Source organism: Zingiber officinale, chromosome 7A (assembly GCF_018446385.1).
Source record: "Zingiber officinale cultivar Zhangliang chromosome 7A, Zo_v1.1, whole genome shotgun sequence".
NCBI lineage: Eukaryota > Viridiplantae > Streptophyta > Magnoliopsida > Zingiberales > Zingiberaceae > Zingiber > Zingiber officinale.
This window is the reverse complement of record NC_055998.1, coordinates 92,796-110,672: the sequence shown is the minus strand read 5'-3', so window position 1 is coordinate 110,672 and position 17,877 is coordinate 92,796. Positions and strand designations below refer to the sequence as shown.

The following is a 17,877-nucleotide window of genomic DNA, read 5'->3' as shown; positions in this document are numbered from 1 at the left end:
GGGAAGGAGGGAAGGTTCATTAATGTAATCTATGTTACTTTGTTTGGGAGGAAAGGAAGGAGAATGAAAGTTAAATAGATAAAGTTACAAAAATACCCTTATTTTTTAAATTAGAAACTTTTCATAATATTAATATTTATTTTATAAATATAAATTAGATGTTTTTAATAATAAAATTAATTTTTTATATTATCATTTAAATTAGTTATTTTTAATAAAATTTATTTTTTATACTATTCATAACAAAACAATGAATAATAAAAAAAATTGAAAGATAACATTGATAACGAGAATTCCTATTTTTTAAAAATTTATTAAATTTTGATGGCAAAATTTAAAAATAGTGGATATCCTGTTAACTTTTGATGGCAAAAATAATTTCTCCCTTCAATTAAGTTAGAAGACGTGTCGGATCCCCTCCTCTGATGATCTGACAGCAAGTGAGCTGTGAAGAAGATGAGGAAATTGGACTCCGGCGATATAGCAAAATTAGAAATTGAAAATTTTCTTAAACTATTAAGAACATGGATTAAATTGGAATAAAAAATCTTTTATTTTTTCTTCCCCTTCCTTACACCCCAATTCGGGGTGTAAGAAAATCTTTCTTTTCATGGGTAACGAAAGTTAAAACTTACCTTCCCTTTCCTTCCCTTCCCTCACTCCTTCCCAAACAAGGTTCAAAGTTTCCCTTCTCCTTATTTCCCCTTCCTTCCCCATCCCTCACCTCCTCTCAAACAGACCGTTAGACACAAGGATCAAATATAACATGACCTAATTGAATTTAGTTGATTACATCAAAATTATTTCAAATATTAACAAATAAATTATGAAATCAATTTATAATCAATCGTCAAATAACTTAGAAATAATTTCGCATTGGTAAAAATTAATTAGAAATTAATTTATACTTAAAATTCAAGGACAAATACATCAATTTCAGTTCTCTCATGTTTCGACCCTTCTCTCTTTAACAAATTTGACGATGATACGCACATACTAAGTCATAATATTATCAAAAATAAATATATCTCAAATAAGATTTTGTAATTCAAGCAAGAATTTGTCAAAGATGTTACATTCGTCGAGTGGTTAGAGCATCCACAGTTAGAGCTCTTTCCGAGCTCCCACTATGATGTGGACTTGGTGAAAAACCTCTCACCCATAGTGGAGGGAGGTTTTTTTGATTAAAACGAAGAAGCGGCTCCGTCGCCGCGGAGCCGCTTCTTCGTTTTTTCATTTTTTTTTTTAATAATTAAAAAAAACAAAAAGCCTGGGATAGTTAGTAATTTATGAATTTAAATTTTATTAAAATTTAATTATATAAAATGTAAATATGAAAAAGAGATAATGAAATATATATAATGAAAGGTATGGAACCCATGAAAAAATTGTTGAGAGATTTTTTTAATAATAAAAAAGATATGAGATTTTTAACTTTTAATGTGGCACAGACATGGTAACGAAGGAGTTCACTTCGAATTTTAACTACGGTAGATGTTCTAAGCCTATTCAGAGTACAGTTAAGATTTGTCAGAGATTTATTAGTAGTTTGAATAGAGAACGACGAAAGTCAGAGATTAAAATAATATTTTTTTTTCAATTATTAAAAAATATATTTTAATGTAAACATTTTAGGAGGTCTTTCTTACAAAAATAAATAAACATTAGGGTGAAATGAAAATCACCCGCTTTATCTTTCCCGTTATCTTCTGCGGCCTCGCTCGACGCCCTTCTTCCTCTCCAAATCCAAATCGCTGAGCCATGAAATTCTACTCCCTTAACCAATCAAATCGCTGATGGATTTGCTTTTCGTCCCCGCTTCCTTCTCTCCCACGACCCTCGTTGTCAAACCCTCCGTCCTCCTCTCCCCTCGCGCTTCCCATAAGCCACCGCCGGAAGCTGCAGCAGCCGCCGCCGCGCCGCTATCCTCCTCCACCATTCGCCGCCCCCTGAACCCCCCATTCCGGCAAACATCCCCTGTTGAGCCTGACACCGCCCCTTCGACCGCTCTTAAACCTTCCACCACCAACCCCTTGGCACCGAAGCTCTGGCTTTCCAGTAAGCTCTCTCCTCCACCTCCTCCTCCGCCGCTTCCACCGGCCCCTCCGGTGGAAACCCTGCCATCGGATTCCGATGTCGAAGATCCCCCCTCGCCTGCTGTTGATCCCGATTCCATGGCCGACGCTGCCAAATATCGTGTTAAAGGAAAGATTTTTGTGGGGAATCTGCCGCGATGGGTCAAGAAGAACGAGATCGTCGATTTCTTCCGCCAATTCGGACCCGTGGAGAAATGCGAGTTGATCAGGGCTCATGATGATCCGGAGCGCAATATGGGGTATTGTTTCCTGTTATACGGTGGTCCTACTGCTGAGGATTCGGCTGTCAGGGCGGTGGAGTTTGACGGAGTGGAGTTCCATGGGAGGGTTTTGACTGTAAGGTTGGACGACGGGAGTCAGCAGAGGGCGAGGAAGGAAGAGAAAATGAACTGGGTAGCAGGGTCGGATCGTAGGGAGTACAAGTCGAAGTGGCATGTGGAGAGGGGGAATGCTAGCAATAGATTTGTGAAGGTTTTGGACACTAAGCCAGAGGATTGGCAAGCGGTAGTGTCGGCGTTTGATAAAATACCGAAGGTACAAATCTCTCTTCCCCTGTACCACTATTTTTGACCCTTTTATCCTTGTTATTCTAAAAAATCCCCTCCGCAGCATAGAAAATGCTTCTAGTGGATGACATAGTTTATATAAAGCAATCATCTTAGGGTAGATTAATTTTCTTTGCATTGAGGTTGAAGATTATCAACGACAAGAAGCAATGTGCATTAGGAGTTTTGAGTTTAGACATGTATTTGGCTCTTAAAACATTACTGTCTCTCTTTGCTATTGATGGGTAAGCCTGAATTAATTCTTTGTCCTTAGATTCCAGGGATCTTCAACCCCTAGGATCATTGTTACCAAATAAGTATTTAAAATAACTTTGCTCATCTAAATAACATTCTCAAAACTTGAGAGTTATTAACCTATATGATTCAGCCCTCTTTAGGAGATTATCGCTTGATGGTCAAGTATTATGCCAGAAGAGGTGATAAACATCATGCACGAGCAACTTTTGAGAGCATGAGAGCAAGAGGAATTGAACCAGATGAACGCATATTTACAAGGTAACATATTATACAATTATCATATTTATGCTGTGTTAGTTGATTTTTGTAGTAAATACTTTGTTGAAAAAGTGTGAAAATATAAAAGTGTGAAAACTATAAAGGAGAACAATTTGGAAAATAGCTAGATATATCTATGCTGAATTGGAAAATAAAGGAGAACAATTTCAAGTGATTTCTAATTCAAAATTGTTCCCCAAAGAAATGAATAATTGCCTGAAACTTCTCTAGTATTTTCCTCATGTTCTATAGTTCGTTGTGAACACTTTACTTTTGGCATTATGAATGATCAAGTTGATTTAAGCATTCATTTCTTGTGTTTAAGTAAATTCATTTCATGCAGCCTTGTTCACGCTTATGCAGTTGCCAGAGATATGCGTGGGGCTTTGTCTTGCGTTGATGAAATGAAGACTGAGGGTGTTGAGTTGACTATGGCAACATACAGTATCCTTATTGCTGGGTTTGCTAAAGTCCTCGATGCTGAGTGAGTATTACTTTCGATAATTCATGTATTTGTCAATAACTTTTATAATCCACCATTTTTTTGTTATATGTTTGATGTGGAAAGGCTATAAGCTAAGGAATATAATCATTGTTTGTTTTGCTTGAATTCATAACCAAACTGATATGAGACTATGGCATTCCTGAGTTTGCAATCCATGTTGTCATCTCAACCATCTCCATTATTATATAAGTAATGTTTGTTTAATCAGCTGGGATATGCATGATTTTATCAGGCTACTTGTAAATGTTGATTGTGATTTGATTTGGCTGATACAAAATTCTTTTACTTCTCAGTCAAAAACTAAAGAGACATAGATCTGCCTATGTGCTGTCTAATGCATCTTTGTTACTTTTGATCTAATAAATCTTCCCTAATGACCTCTTTGCTACTTTGGAAGATCTGCAGATAGCTACTTCAAAGAGGCAAAGCAAAAGTTTTCTTCCTTGAATGGCGTAATATACAGCAACATCATTTACGCACATTGGTTAGTATTTTTTTTTATGGATTTATATGGCTTTTGTGATACTGCTGTTTGTTATTTGGAATGATTGCCATTTCAAAATATCACTCGATTTCTTATATTTCACTACTTGATGCATGTTATGTGCTTTCTCAAAGTTATGCCGTGATTGAGATGCCATTACCACTCAGATTAGTGTGTTGGATAGCCTAATCATAGTAATGCATGTCGGTAACTCATATTAAACCTCAAGTATGCTAGCCAGAATTTTATTGTGGTATATCTTATAATCAAGCTATTTTTCATGATGGCACTGATCTATACTCATCTTTTTAACTTGAGTAGTACTCTACCTTGGAGCTTTATAGTAGGCATTTCAGAATATACTTCCTGTAAACAATATATCTTTATGAATAAGACATGCAGAATTCTGTCTTCATTCCAGATAATGGAAAATCTTAGATTACATCAAATTTGTTTTTTTTTTTTGGTTCTTTATCAGATAGGGATACTTGTAATTTTCTCAAACCACTTCCTTGTGCAGTCAAAGTGACAATATGTCTCAAGCTGAAGTTTTGGTTCGAGAAATGGAAGAACAAGGAATAGATGTTTCTATTAACATATATCACACAATGATGGATGGTTATACCAATATTCGAGATGAGAAGAAATGTTTAATTGTGTTTGATAGGCTTAAGGTAACAAAACATCCTGTATATTTGTATTCTAATTCATGGAATTTTTATTTTTTTTCTTGTTTTTGGTCTGAAGATTTGGAGTCAATTCACATATCTTGTATCTGCATGCATTTCTTGCTACAGTTCCATGTGTTGCTCCTCTGGCATCTCCATACTCTAGCTGTGTGTTCCATTTGACAATAACTAGCTTGCGATGGTATAAAACCTATAGGATGTTAATGAAACCTGATTATCACTAGTTTCCCTTTATTTCTTCACTTGCATATGGTTAGTAACTGTGAAAAGGAGGCTGGAAACAGTGACACTAGCATTTGGAACCAGAGGTAATAATCAAAAGTGATCATCGTCATGTCACTACATCTTCTTGTTTATGGTTTTCTGATAAACATACTAACATATATCAATTTTTAGGGTGCATTTGGACCAGGGGATTTGGAAGCCATGTTATTTCTAGATTTCATGATTTTTACAATTTTCATTTGCAGAGACTGCAAGAATGTACATACTTTAACTGTAGATTTATTTGGTTGACAAAATGATTTCTTTGTGTTAGAAAAAGGATACACGACACCTTAGAGCCAACATGAATTTAGAAAAATTAACTCGATTGAATTAAGATTTGATTTCATAGTCATTTGAGTTGAATTCTTTCTCAAGGATGATGTTCTAGGTTACATGGAATTTGCATAACATGATAGTAATTTCTATTGAGTTGTGGTAAGCTGTTCAACTATTTGATAATTGGAATCTTTTTTTTTTAATTGAATATTCTTTCCTGTTAAACTTGGTTGGATGGTTTTTATTTGAAATGTTTCAACTTGGATCTTAGCTTTTTAAAGGGAAACAAAACAATTTTTATTTTTTAAAGAATATAAAAACTTAAATATTAAATTTTATTTTCTTTTTTAAGATACCTATTGGATTGATGTGTTTTGAAACCATGATTCTCAAAATATTTGCAATTTGGAATGCAGTATTATTTTATTTTTTTGAAAAATCCTAGACTCTTTTTTTTAAGAATCTGAGTCGTGGTTTAATCTGGGAAAGAATTATGTCAATATATATATATATATATATATATATATATATATTATGATCATAGGCGATATATTTTTTTTTAGTTAAGCAAAACTTTTTCTGGACTTCGTCTCCCCTTAATGAAGGTCATTTCGAACTCCAAGAACAAACATGATTGACTTACAATCACCTTTAACTTGATTCAACTAGTCTAATGAGAATTTATTGGTTGTCTTCCAACTTGTCGATATTAACTTAGTATGATTTTTCTCTTTGTGTATTATACATTGAAGACAGCCTTGATCGGAATCTTTTATATTAATTCCAAACTTCTATTGTATTATAGTCATTTTTGATGCATTAACTTTTTGCTTCCTACTTGCTTAAGTTGACAACAAAAGTGGCTGCAGTGCCATTGTCTAATAATTTTAAATTATGGCCCAACAGGCACACTGCGACTATGCAAGACTCAGATTTTTGTTGTTTTTATGCAGGAATGTGGATTTAAACCTTCAATCATCAGTTATGGGTGTCTTATTAATCTGTATGCTAAGGTAAAGAAATTTATTTCAATTTGTTGTTTATATAACCTTTTCCAATGCAATATTAATTTAAACAATGTGTATGTGATTAATGTCTTGTTTTCCAGATTGGTAAAGTTTCCAAGGCCCTTGAGGTTAGCAAAATGATGGAGTTGAGCGGCATTGTGCACAACCACAAGACATACTCAATGTTGATCAATGGCTTTATCCAGTTAAAGGACTATGCTAATGCTTTCAGCATTTTTGAGCAAATGCTTCAATCAGGCTTGAAACCTGATGTTGTTCTCTATAATAACATTATATGTGCATTCAGTAAGATGGGTAACACTGATCGAGCCATTCAGGTTGTTCATGAAATGCAGAAAGGGAAGCATCGGCCTTCCACTCGCACATTTTTGCCTATCATAGATGCCTTTGCTGCAGTAGGTGACATGAGAAGAGCTATGGAAATTTTTGATTTGATGAGGCGAAGTGGATGTGTCCCAACAGTAGAAATTTACAATGTTCTTATTCACGGCCTTGTTCAAAAGCACAAGGTAGTCGTCATGTTTTGTGGTTTAAGGTTGACGCTAATAATTTATATTTGTGCGATTAACCATATTCTTTTCCAGATGGAGAAAGCTGTTGAAGTAATTAATAAGATGTCTCTAACTGGTATAACACCGAGCAAGCATACCTACACTACAATCATGCAAGGATATGCTTCTGATGGTGATATTGGTAAAGCTTTCGAATATTTTACCAAAATCAAAGAGGCAGGCATAGAGCTTGATGCTTTCATCTATGAAGCACTTCTGAAAGCTTGTTGCAAATCTGGAAGAATGCAGAGTGCTCTTGCAGTCACAAGAGAAATGAGTGCTCAAAAGATACCTCGTAACACATTTGTCTACAATATATTAATAGATGGGTAATAATTAAACTTTTTCCTATTGTTAACACTTGTTTTCCTTGTCTGTTCACTTTTTTTTTAAATAAAATAAAATATATTGATGTGTGGACAATTCATGATGTTTTTAGAGGAAGTTTTGATTTGGATTTCAGAGGTATATATCTTAGAGTTTTGGTTTTTTTTTTTTTCTATTTCTTTGTACAATGTTAAAACTTACTAGACATAGTTGTATGTGTTTGTGCATTTGTTACAATTTTTCATGTGCTTAACTGTGAGAAATCTGTTCTAAATAATTTACAGAAACCCTAGACTCTTAGATACTTCATCTTTATGAAAGTATCTGTGTGAGCTGAAATTTTTTTGTTGAACGTTGCCTCGTGTTCTGGGCTTGGTTCATATTTCAAATTATTTCCCCCTCAATGACCTGACTAGTCTTATTCATCAGGTGGGCCAGGAGAGGAGATGTTTGGGAGGCTGCTGATTTGTTGCATCAAATGAAGCAGGATGGAGTTCCTCCGGACATTCATACCTACACTTCTTTAATAAATGCGTGCTGCAAGGCTGGTGATATGATGGTAATCAACTATCCTTTACTTAACGCCAATTCTTTCCTCAATTAAGTTATATTGGTATTGAAGGATATTGGTTCGTTTTGCGTTTGTCGTGAGTAACCACATAAATAATTATAATTAGCTAACTATTGTTGCTTTTTATCAAAATGAAAATGAGGCATAGGATAATTAACAACTCTATAATTAACTTAGAATAAGCATAAGCTCACTTTATCAATTTGGTTTGGTTTATAATTATCAGGGAATGCACCAAATTGTATTTTCTTTTCCAAAATAAACCAAACTGAAAATATCGGCTTAGTTTAGCAGCGTGTACTTAATGACCCACCAAGCACGACAACCTATTTAAGAGAGAGAGAGAGAGAGAGTTCAATATTTTTTTAAAACTGTAGCAAGAAAACAGATAGTATGATATTCATTGCTTGGTTTCTAATCACTTGCCAGTCAATATTTTAAAGGAAAGCTGATGATCTAAAACTTCAAAACATTGTGAGTCAACCCTGATAACTGATTCCATGTTTTCAATATGAGGAGTTGCTTGAGGATGATTTGGTCCTGGGTTTAGTATGAAGATGCAAAATAGATGTGAGGGAGAGAATCAAAATAGATTATTATTATTATTTTCCATGTGTTGTTGTTGGTATAATTTTTTAAAAATATATTTTTTATGTGGCTTATTTTCATTTTCTGTTTGAATTAGTGTTTGCTAGTTAGCCTGTTCATCCTCAGATTGCATTTTACTTTGAACAGAGAGCATCAAAAGTACTTGAAGAGATGGAGTCTGCCAGGGTGAGGCCTAATGTTAAAACATACACCACCCTGATCAGAGGTTGGGCACGAGCTTCACTTCCTGAAAAGGCTTTGAAATGCTTTGAAGAGATGAAATTAGCAGGTTTGAAGCCCGACAAGGCAGCATACCATTGCCTCGTAACTTCTCTCTTGTCAAGGACAACCTTGGCCGAAGAATACATATGTTCTGGCATTGTGCGTGTTTGTAAAGAAATGGTAGAAAATGACCTGACTGTCGACTTACACACTGCTATCCACTGGTCCAAGTGCTTGCGCAAGATAGAGAGGACTGGAGGTGAACTTACAGAAGTTTTGCAGAGAACATTCCCTCCTAGCTGGACTTCCCATGAGATCCCTGAGATTTCTGATTGAATGTTTTTGTGCCGGCATCGATATTGCTGAATGCCGGCGCTGATACGATGTGAAAAAATAGAGTCGATTCTGGAAGGACCATCGAGCTTCAAGAGGATCAAACTTGCAGCCAGAACCAATGTGGAACTTAGCTCGAAGTAAGTTGTGCTCATCTTTCATGTGAGTATCTTTCTCTTTTGTTCCTTTCTTCTGAAGCTTTTTTTCCCCCCTCCGTATTAAGATCATGCTGAGGTGACACTTTAATCAGCTTGTTCATCTTGTTTAACACTTCATTTTAAATGATAAATGGCTAGCTCATAATTTAGAATTACACCTGAAATGGTTGATTTCCTTTTGAGATATAATGCATGTTAATATGGTTATATATAGAACTGACAAGCCTTCTCTTCTACTCATCAAGCTTTACAGAGTGATTGAACTGACTCCATTGTTGTTATGGAATTCAACAAATAATTGTAATTAAAATTAATATAAAAGTTATTTTTGACCTGTTTTTTTGTTATCTTATCCCTCAAGCAAGAGTAGTAGAATCTTGTTGACACAAATCTTGAGAAGGCATCAGCCGTGAGATGGCACCTTTGTCTTCTTCACTAAGGATTTGACATTACTTATATCTTCTCCACTAAGGAATGGGAGATTCTTCCTTCCCCTCCCTTTGACTTCGACGGCGGCATGCACATCGTCATACTCCCATGGCTCGCCCTCGGCCACCTCCTTCCCTTCGCGGAGCTCGCCAAGCGCATCGCCCAGCACGGCCACCGCGTCTCCTTCCTCGCCACCCCTAAAAACATCAGCCGTCTCCCCGTCCTTCCTCCCCACCTATCCTCCCTCATCCGCTTCGTCGAGCTCCGCGTGCCCCCCATCGAACACCTTCCGCACGGCGCCGAAGCTTCTATCGACCTACCCTCCGACGACCTCAGACCCTATCTGCGCCAGGCCTTCGACGCCTTCCAGCACCAGCTATCTGCGCTCCTCCGCCGGACGCCGCCCGACTGGATCCTCTTCGACTATGCAGCCTACTGGGCGCCCCGGGTAGCCGCGGAGTTCGGCGTGCCGTGCGCCTTCGTCTCCCTCTACGACGCCGCAGTGCTCACCTTCTTCGGACCGCCGTCGGCGCTGATGGGCGGCGAGGGCGCCAGGACGACGCCCGAGCAGTTCGCGGAGCCGCCGGCGTGGGTCCCCTTCGAGTCTACCATCTTCTACAAGCCGTACGAGGCAAGGGAGCTGTTCGAGCCGGGGGCCGTGCCGGACGCCTCCGGCGTGTCGGAATCTTACCGGTTCGGCAAGTCCATGCAAGATTGCCAGCTGATAGCCATCAGGAGCTGCAAAGAGTACGAAGAGGAGTGGTGCGACCATCTCGGGAAGCTTCACGAGCGGCCGGTGATTCCGCTGGGATTTTTCCCTCCCTCGCCGCCGGAAGCGGAGAGCGAAAACAGAACATGGAGCGGAATCCGCCAATGGCTCGATGAGCTAAACCCGGGCTCGGTCGTTTACGCCGCGTTCGGAAGCGAAGTGAAGCTGAGGGATTGGCAGTTGCAGGCGATCGCTCTCGGCCTGGAGCAATCCTCGCTGCCGTTCGTTTGGGCGGCGAGAGCGCCGGCGGGGTCGCACGCTACGCTGCCGGAAGGCTTCATGGAGAGGACCAAAGGGCGGGGGCTTGTGTGCATGGACTGGGCGCCTCAGGTCCGTGTCCTCCGTCACCAGTCAGTCGGCGGATTCTTGACTCACGCCGGGTGGAATTCGATCGTCGAGGGGCTCGCCTCCGGGCGCGCCCTGGCGCTGCTGCCGCTCATGTTTGATCAAGGGCTGAACGCGAGGGATCTCGTGGGAAGAGGGGTCGGCGTGGAGGTGCCGAGAAGAGAGGACGACGGAACGTTCACGGCGGATGGGATCGCGAGGACCTTGAGGCTGGTGATGGTGGAGGAAGAAGGAGAGGCATTGAGGGCGAAGGCGAAGGAGTACGGGAAGCTCTTTGGGGACGAGGAGACGAACGACCGCTGTGTGAGGCAATTCATCGAACATCTAGAAGACCACCGGAGGCGATAGCAAGCCGATCCTCTTCATTAAAAACACACCTGTTAATGTTGTGCTTGACTTAGGAAGAGAAACACGCATGACATTCACGTGTTCGGGCTGCCTTTAAAGTTTAAATCATCTTTATTTTGAATACTTTTTCTTTCCAACATAAATTTTGACTACGCAAATGCTACCACAACCAATCGTGTAGATAATCGAACACAAATTTAGACTTTGCAAATGCTACCACAACCAATCGTGTAGATAACCTACTGATCGATGACAAAGTCAAATCTCATTAATTCGTATCTCATTAATTCGTATTGATCCTGTCCAATCCTGTCTGATAGTTGAGATGAAGGAAATGTGGTTCCGATTAATCGTGTGCTAACTCCTCGAGATCCTGTAATTATAATTATGTCAATGCTGAATCAGGGAAGGGATCTTCGAGGATGATCTTCCGACGTTCAAGTTAATCACCGGCGATGTGTGGAAGCATAGTAAAATAGCGAATAGTAGCAGCAACAGTAGATTATTGCTTACCTCCGCTGAAATTTGGACTTCTCCTTTATATAGGGTTCATGTAGCGCGTGTGCATGCTTCCCAAAGCTTTCCTGAAAAGATGTATCAATAAAGTGTCTCTGACACAATATCTTAACGAGCCGAGCATATCTTTGAAGTGACAGTGGAAGCTTCCACTATAAAAAAAATAATTTTACCGACGGAATTATCCGTCGGCCTTCCGTCGGTATAATAGGTTATCGACAGATTAACGACGGAAATACAGTTGTCGGTAACCGATTTGTCGGAAAGGCCATTACCGACGGAAATAGGACCTTTTGTCGGTAATAATATACCGACGGACCATAATTCCGTCGGAAACATTGTCGGAACAGTGATTTTGGCCAGGGAATAAACTATCGACGGAAGCCATCTTCTGTCGGTAATTACCGACGGAAACACCTGTTTCGTCGGTAATTACCGACGGAAACAACTATTTCTGTCGGTAATATATCGATCTACCGATGGAAATAAGTGTTTCCGTTGGTAGATTTTTCGATATTTACCGACGGATTCTGATTTCTGTCGGTATTTCGTCGGTAAATTAAAAAAAAATCCAGATTCTGTCTATTTTCGCAATTTCCATATATACAAATTCCAAATATACAAACCATCACAGATATAATCCATTACAATCAATCCACACAAACATATATAATCCACACATAAATTAAAGCACCACATTTACACAATCCACAGTTAAACAATCATAGTATTCTAACACTTCATTGATACAACTTCATACAAACATATAATTCACACTTACATTATATATATATATATATATATATATATATATATATATATATATATATATATATATATATATATATATATATATATATAGGATTGATATGTTGCGCGCCAGCAAAGTGCGCGACTTGCGCACGCAGCATATCGATCTGGCGTCGGGGAACCTCTATGAGATTCGGGAACTGAGCTGGCAACGCCATGTCGACACGTCGCTCACGGTCATGCATGAAGTGTCGCCTAGCATATCATATATCTATATATATATCTTTATATATATATATATATATATATATATATATATATATATATATCTATATATATATATATATATATATATATATATATATATATATATATATATATATATATATATATATATATATATATAACAATCACTTTTACATAATAGACACTTAAACAATCACAATATCATAACCCATAATGCATATATAAATCCTGTCAAAATAATACATACCATAGTGCAAAGTTACAGAATACATACCATAGTCCAGAGTACGCAAAATAATACAAGAATGAAAGATAATGCTAGAAATCCTGTCAAAAGATAAATATCAAATGATCATGTTGATATATAAATAAATATTTTTGCATATATGTATATCGAATTTTATTTATAATAAAATGATACCTGAAAAAAATGAGCATATGATCATATGAAGAGCCAGTATCTAAATAAAATCGAACGTGACTCTTGAAACATATATTAATAAAATATTTAGAAATTAAATGAACATATTACTTTTAAAATTTCATATAGTTGTTGATATTCAGGTGTTGATATTTCATCTATATTGGAATAATCAACTGCAACATTCATCGCATCGTGAACCATTGACTGCATTGCAATATCATTAGTTGAGATATCAGAAGCAGTATAAGTTGTGGCAGAGGACATCCCACCAGAAGGTCCAATTGATTCATACACATAATGCTCCCCGTGACAATACCAATTATAGTAATTTGGTACAAAATCATTTCTGCATATGTGAACCTTCACGGTATCCTCATCACGAAAAACTCTATTCCTACATTTCTTAAGATTACGTGAACACCGTAACTCATCACCATTCATACATTCTGGATGACTCTTAGTAAAGTTCACAAATTTTTCAACTTGAGCAATAAAATCATTTCTAATAAACCCATTTTCCAAACGATTGTGCATCCAAACATTGTTCATAGACATTTTGACCTTAAACTAATAAATTGAAAATTAACAAATATTAACGTACAACGACATTACAAATGAAATAACTATATTATGTTACAGATTAATATATGAATATATCTAAATTAAACCATGCTAAATAATATCAAGTACGATTTACTAAAATATACCTGAAGATGTGTAGGTCAACCGGAGAAGAGCAGCAAATGTTATCTGTTTACAAAATAAAAACACTTTAGTACAAAATTTTACTAAAAAGTAATAAGTACAAAGCATAAACTATTACTACTGACACAGCAGTATCCAACACAGCAACGATCACCAAGGCAGCGTTTGGAACAGCCGGCTCACCAGTAACCGGCACAGCGCCCAGCGGGCCGTTGGCGGCTGGCGGGATGCTCGCGGCCGGCACAGTGGTCACAGCGGCCAGCGGCCCGCTAGCGGCCGGCACAATGGCCAGCGGCCCGCTAGCGGCCGCCACAGGGGCCAGCGGGTCGCTGGTGGCCGCCACAGGGGTCGACGGCCACCACAGGGGCCAGCGGCCCGCTGGCGGTCGCCACAGCGGCCCGTTGGCGGTCGCCACAGCGGCCCGCTAGCGCCCGCCATAGCGGCCAGCGGCCCGCTGCCGGGCGGCAAACCCGCCACCGAGGGAAGGGGAATGAGAAAAATCGAAAGAAACAGTGAGATTCGACTTAACGGCCGATCGGAGGAAAACCTACCTCATCGTCGTCGTCCGCGCGCGTGAAAAGAAACGGTCGGCCTCGAGAGGGTTAATTAGGCATGTTTACCGACGGAAAGTTTTTCCCGTCGATAAAATTGTATTTTTTTTGTAGTGTTCTGTCGTACGATCTTCTATCTGAACCAGCCGCCAACCATGCCGCCTGTCAGCGGCACATGTTCCCAAAAAGATAATATCCAGCTAGCCGTGTCTTTTACTAGGCCAAGTGGAATAGCCGCTCGGTTCGGCTGAGTGTGTTCTCTGGCCGAGCTGGGAGGCCGCTCGACCGCCCTTCCATTTCTGTATAGCTCGATCGTAAATCCGCTCTATTTTTGTAGCTCTATATAAGGCCGAGCGGGAAAGCCGCTCGGCGTGCTCTTGCAGATACCTAGCAAACTTTCTGAGCGTCGAAAGTTCGGAACCTCGTCGAACTGTTATGATTTCGGATTTGATCTTCCTTATCCCGTTCGCACGACCGTGCTACCCGTTCGGCGTGCTCTTGCAGATATCTAGCAGTCTTTCTAAGCGTCGGAAGCTCGGAACCTCGTCGAGCGTCCGGTCGGACGAGCGTGTTACCCGATCGACGAGTGGTCTAGACGTATTTGATCAACTTGACTGACCCCACTATAACACTGACCTCCATCCTGACACGAGGTGGAACCTTTCTCCCCTTATCACCGCATCAACTATAGTTATAGATCATGCGAAGGGGAGCTGTTTATTCATTAATGGATCGTATATACCATTTCAATTTATTTTTTTTATTATCGATAGATAAATATTTATCAAGAAATCACTATAAAAATGTTCGTACTGTTGCGAAATTGCGACCAAGGGGAAAAAAAAAAACAAAGCAACTGAATTTGATCATAATGTCAGAAAACAAACGATCTGTTTGTTTGTTTGTCGTTAAGATTGGCATGCTACAAACTTGGATATGAAATCTGTAAGTGAGGCGAGAGGCAAGGCGATCTCCTCCACGCCGCCGCGTGCCACTTCAAGATGTCCCTCGCCTTCTCCTTCGACTTCTCGCCGGAGTACTCCGCCTGCAGCACCAGGCAGAGCTTCCCCACCGCCCCCACCTGCATCATCTCCCGCACCACGCGCGGCGTGGCCGTGTGCCGCGCCACCGACCATAGCACGCTCACCGCCCTCTCGCTCGCCGTCTCCGACACCCGCGCGCACAGCATCCTCTTCGCCACCGCGGCCACTCCCGCGGCATGCGCTAGTAGCCCCGCGCGGCCTTCCGCGCACCGGCACGCCCGGTCCATCGCCACCAGCGCCAGCTCGCACGGCCGCCGCTCCGGCTCTTCCAGCAGAATCTCCACCAGCGCGCCGACCGCGCCGGCGAGCGAAGCCTTTACTCTGTTCCGCCCGCTCCGGCTCGCAGACACGAGCAAGTGCAGCGCCGCCTTCGTGGAGACTCGGTCCTGAAGCGCGCGGACCACCTCGCGGAAGAGCTCCTCGTCGAGGGAAGCCAGCCGATGGCGCGGGAGCGCGCCGAGTATCTGATTCAGCAGATGCACCGCGTCGTCTCGCGATCGGTTGCGCTCTTCGCGTCGGCGTCTCAGGGTCGCCGTCAACGACTCGACGATGCCCGGATTTCGTGCGACCAGAACGGCGAGTCCTCGTTCGCCCACCTGGATCGAGCGGAGAATGCCGAGCGCCTCGTCGCAAACCCTCGACGACTCGAAACCGTCCCCATTTTCCTCGCCGACGATGACGGAGGCGAGAAAGTCAACGACCCCTGGGGCCTCCTCCACGCACCGCTTTCCGTGCTCGCTTCCGGCGACGATGCTCCGCAGCCGGCGAAGGGCGGGGAGCGGATGCTCCCCCGCGTCGACAAGAAGCTCGGCGACGTGGGCGGCGTCGACAGGGGAAATCTTGGTCGTCGGAAGTGGCGTCTCGCCAGTCTCAGAGTTGGCGGCGGCGAGCCAAACTTGAATGAGGCGGAGCAGAGTGAGGTTGGGGGTGAGTTGAGCTGAGTCCGGCAAGGTCAGGTTCGAGACCGGACAGGTGTTGTGGCGACCGCCGGCTAACTGCCACCATCTCTGGATGCTGTCGCGGTCGTAGGTGATGCCGGTGGCGAGCGTCACCGGATCCTTCATGAGTTGGAGAGAGATCGGGCAGAGGAAATACGACGGCACTTGCGCTTCTTCCTCCATTGCTGAAAACGAGATCAGAATTCTGAATTTATCATCAAGTACGAAAGTGATTAATCTACAATTTGAAGAACCAGCTGGAGATTTATGCACTGTAAGAAAAAGAAAAAGAAAAAAGTGGAGCAAGAAGAAAAGACGGATTCGAATTCCAGCGGCCTCCCCGCCGTGGATTGGACTCCATTAATTTCTCCCAAGCTACTTTCCATTCTAGTCCCTATAGTTCAGTGTCTTGTACTTTTCTCCTAACAATTTCGGAAATCGGATCACTTGCTGTCGACAAAACTTGTCGCTCTTCAGATTATGAAGTTAATAAATGATTTGGAGGTAAAATGCAGAATTCGGAAATAGTTTGGGGTAAAAGGTTAAAATTTTGAAATATTAGTCCTCGCTTTTTATCCAAATACAGAAATGTAATTCTGCTTTTACTGTTTACAATTCTTTTACTATTTTTTTTTCAAAAAAAGGGGATGCCTTTAGGATTTTTGATAAAAGAGGAGGTTATTTCGAATTCTGAAATTTGTTTTTCACGTGAGCGAAACCTTGGCGACGGTGCCGCCACGTGAGCCGGCAGAAAGATAAGCCAAAATATAAATGAAGGGAGATCGGTCAAAGCCACTCTTCGATACGTTTTAAATGTTTAGTTACGACATCCGTGCCGACCACCACGAGCACGTTGACTTTGGCCGACAAAATTGCGGCGGCTCGCGTGGATTTACCGGATATACTTTTTTTAATAATAAATTAGACAGCTGGATTGTAATTATTGGTTGGGCGATAAGTATGAAAGGGTGGAGATTGCAGTGATCCAAACGATTAAAAATATTCTGATGCATAGAAACAGTTGGCAGTGAAGGGCAATCACTTGATTTTCTTATGGTCCAAAATAAGAGAAAATTTGTATGCAGTCCTATTTGTAAATATAATTTTACATATAGTCTTTATTAGAAAATTTTTTAATTTTGATTATCTAATTAAATATATTGACGTAATTACTATCGATATTTTAAATATAAAAAATTAAAAAATGAATATAATTATTTTTAAATTCAATACATTCAATTAGAATCTAACATACTTTTCATCTCAATTGGATGAAAAATATACTGAATTTTTTTTATAAATGATACTTAATTAAATAGAAAATATACTAAATTTTTTTTAAATAGTGCTAAATTTATGACGAATTATATTAAGTAGGAAAAAAATCGTACTTGTTGGTGCAATATCCCCTATGTCAAGGTTGACCAAGTTGACTATGCTTGAGTTGTCTCAAGCCTGTCTTAATATTTGGGTTTCAATATTTGACAATATGTGGAGATTACAGGTGTAATCGTTCGATTGGGGAGATTGCTGGACCAATTCTCCTCTGGTCAGTGTTTGACCAGATTGGTGTGAAAAAAAGTCAAGTAGGTCAAGGCTAACTGGATACTTGACTGAGAAAGTTCTAACTAGAGGTTAGACAGTTGGAAGTCCTGGT

At 40.4% G+C, this 17,877-nt stretch overlaps 3 protein-coding genes across 3 annotated transcripts; 2 read left to right on the top strand and 1 right to left on the bottom strand.

Annotated features, from left to right (window-relative positions):
- The first annotated feature begins 1,701 nt into the window (after window positions 1-1,701).
- LOC122000600 (pentatricopeptide repeat-containing protein At5g04810, chloroplastic-like) lies at window positions 1,702-9,320 on the top strand. The gene is made up of 10 exons (XM_042554962.1): window positions 1,702-2,630; window positions 3,030-3,157; window positions 3,501-3,641; window positions 4,060-4,146; window positions 4,667-4,820; window positions 6,332-6,391; window positions 6,487-6,915; window positions 6,991-7,286; window positions 7,714-7,843; window positions 8,591-9,320. Exons 1-10 carry the CDS (start codon window positions 1,797-1,799, stop codon window positions 8,999-9,001), a joined length of 2,670 nt encoding a protein of 889 aa, XP_042410896.1. The 5' UTR covers window positions 1,702-1,796; the 3' UTR covers window positions 9,002-9,320.
- LOC122000601 (putative UDP-rhamnose:rhamnosyltransferase 1) lies at window positions 9,293-11,170 on the top strand. The gene has a single exon (XM_042554963.1). The coding sequence runs from the start codon at window positions 9,674-9,676 to the stop codon at window positions 11,045-11,047; it is 1,374 nt and encodes a 457-aa protein (XP_042410897.1). The 5' UTR covers window positions 9,293-9,673; the 3' UTR covers window positions 11,048-11,170.
- Window positions 11,171-15,077: 3,907 nt separating this feature from the next.
- On the bottom strand, window positions 15,078-16,548 carry LOC121999818 (E3 ubiquitin-protein ligase PUB23-like). The gene has a single exon (XM_042554450.1). The coding sequence runs from the start codon at window positions 16,401-16,403 to the stop codon at window positions 15,162-15,164; it is 1,242 nt and encodes a 413-aa protein (XP_042410384.1). The 5' UTR covers window positions 16,404-16,548; the 3' UTR covers window positions 15,078-15,161.
- Between the last annotated feature and the right edge of the window lie 1,329 nt (window positions 16,549-17,877).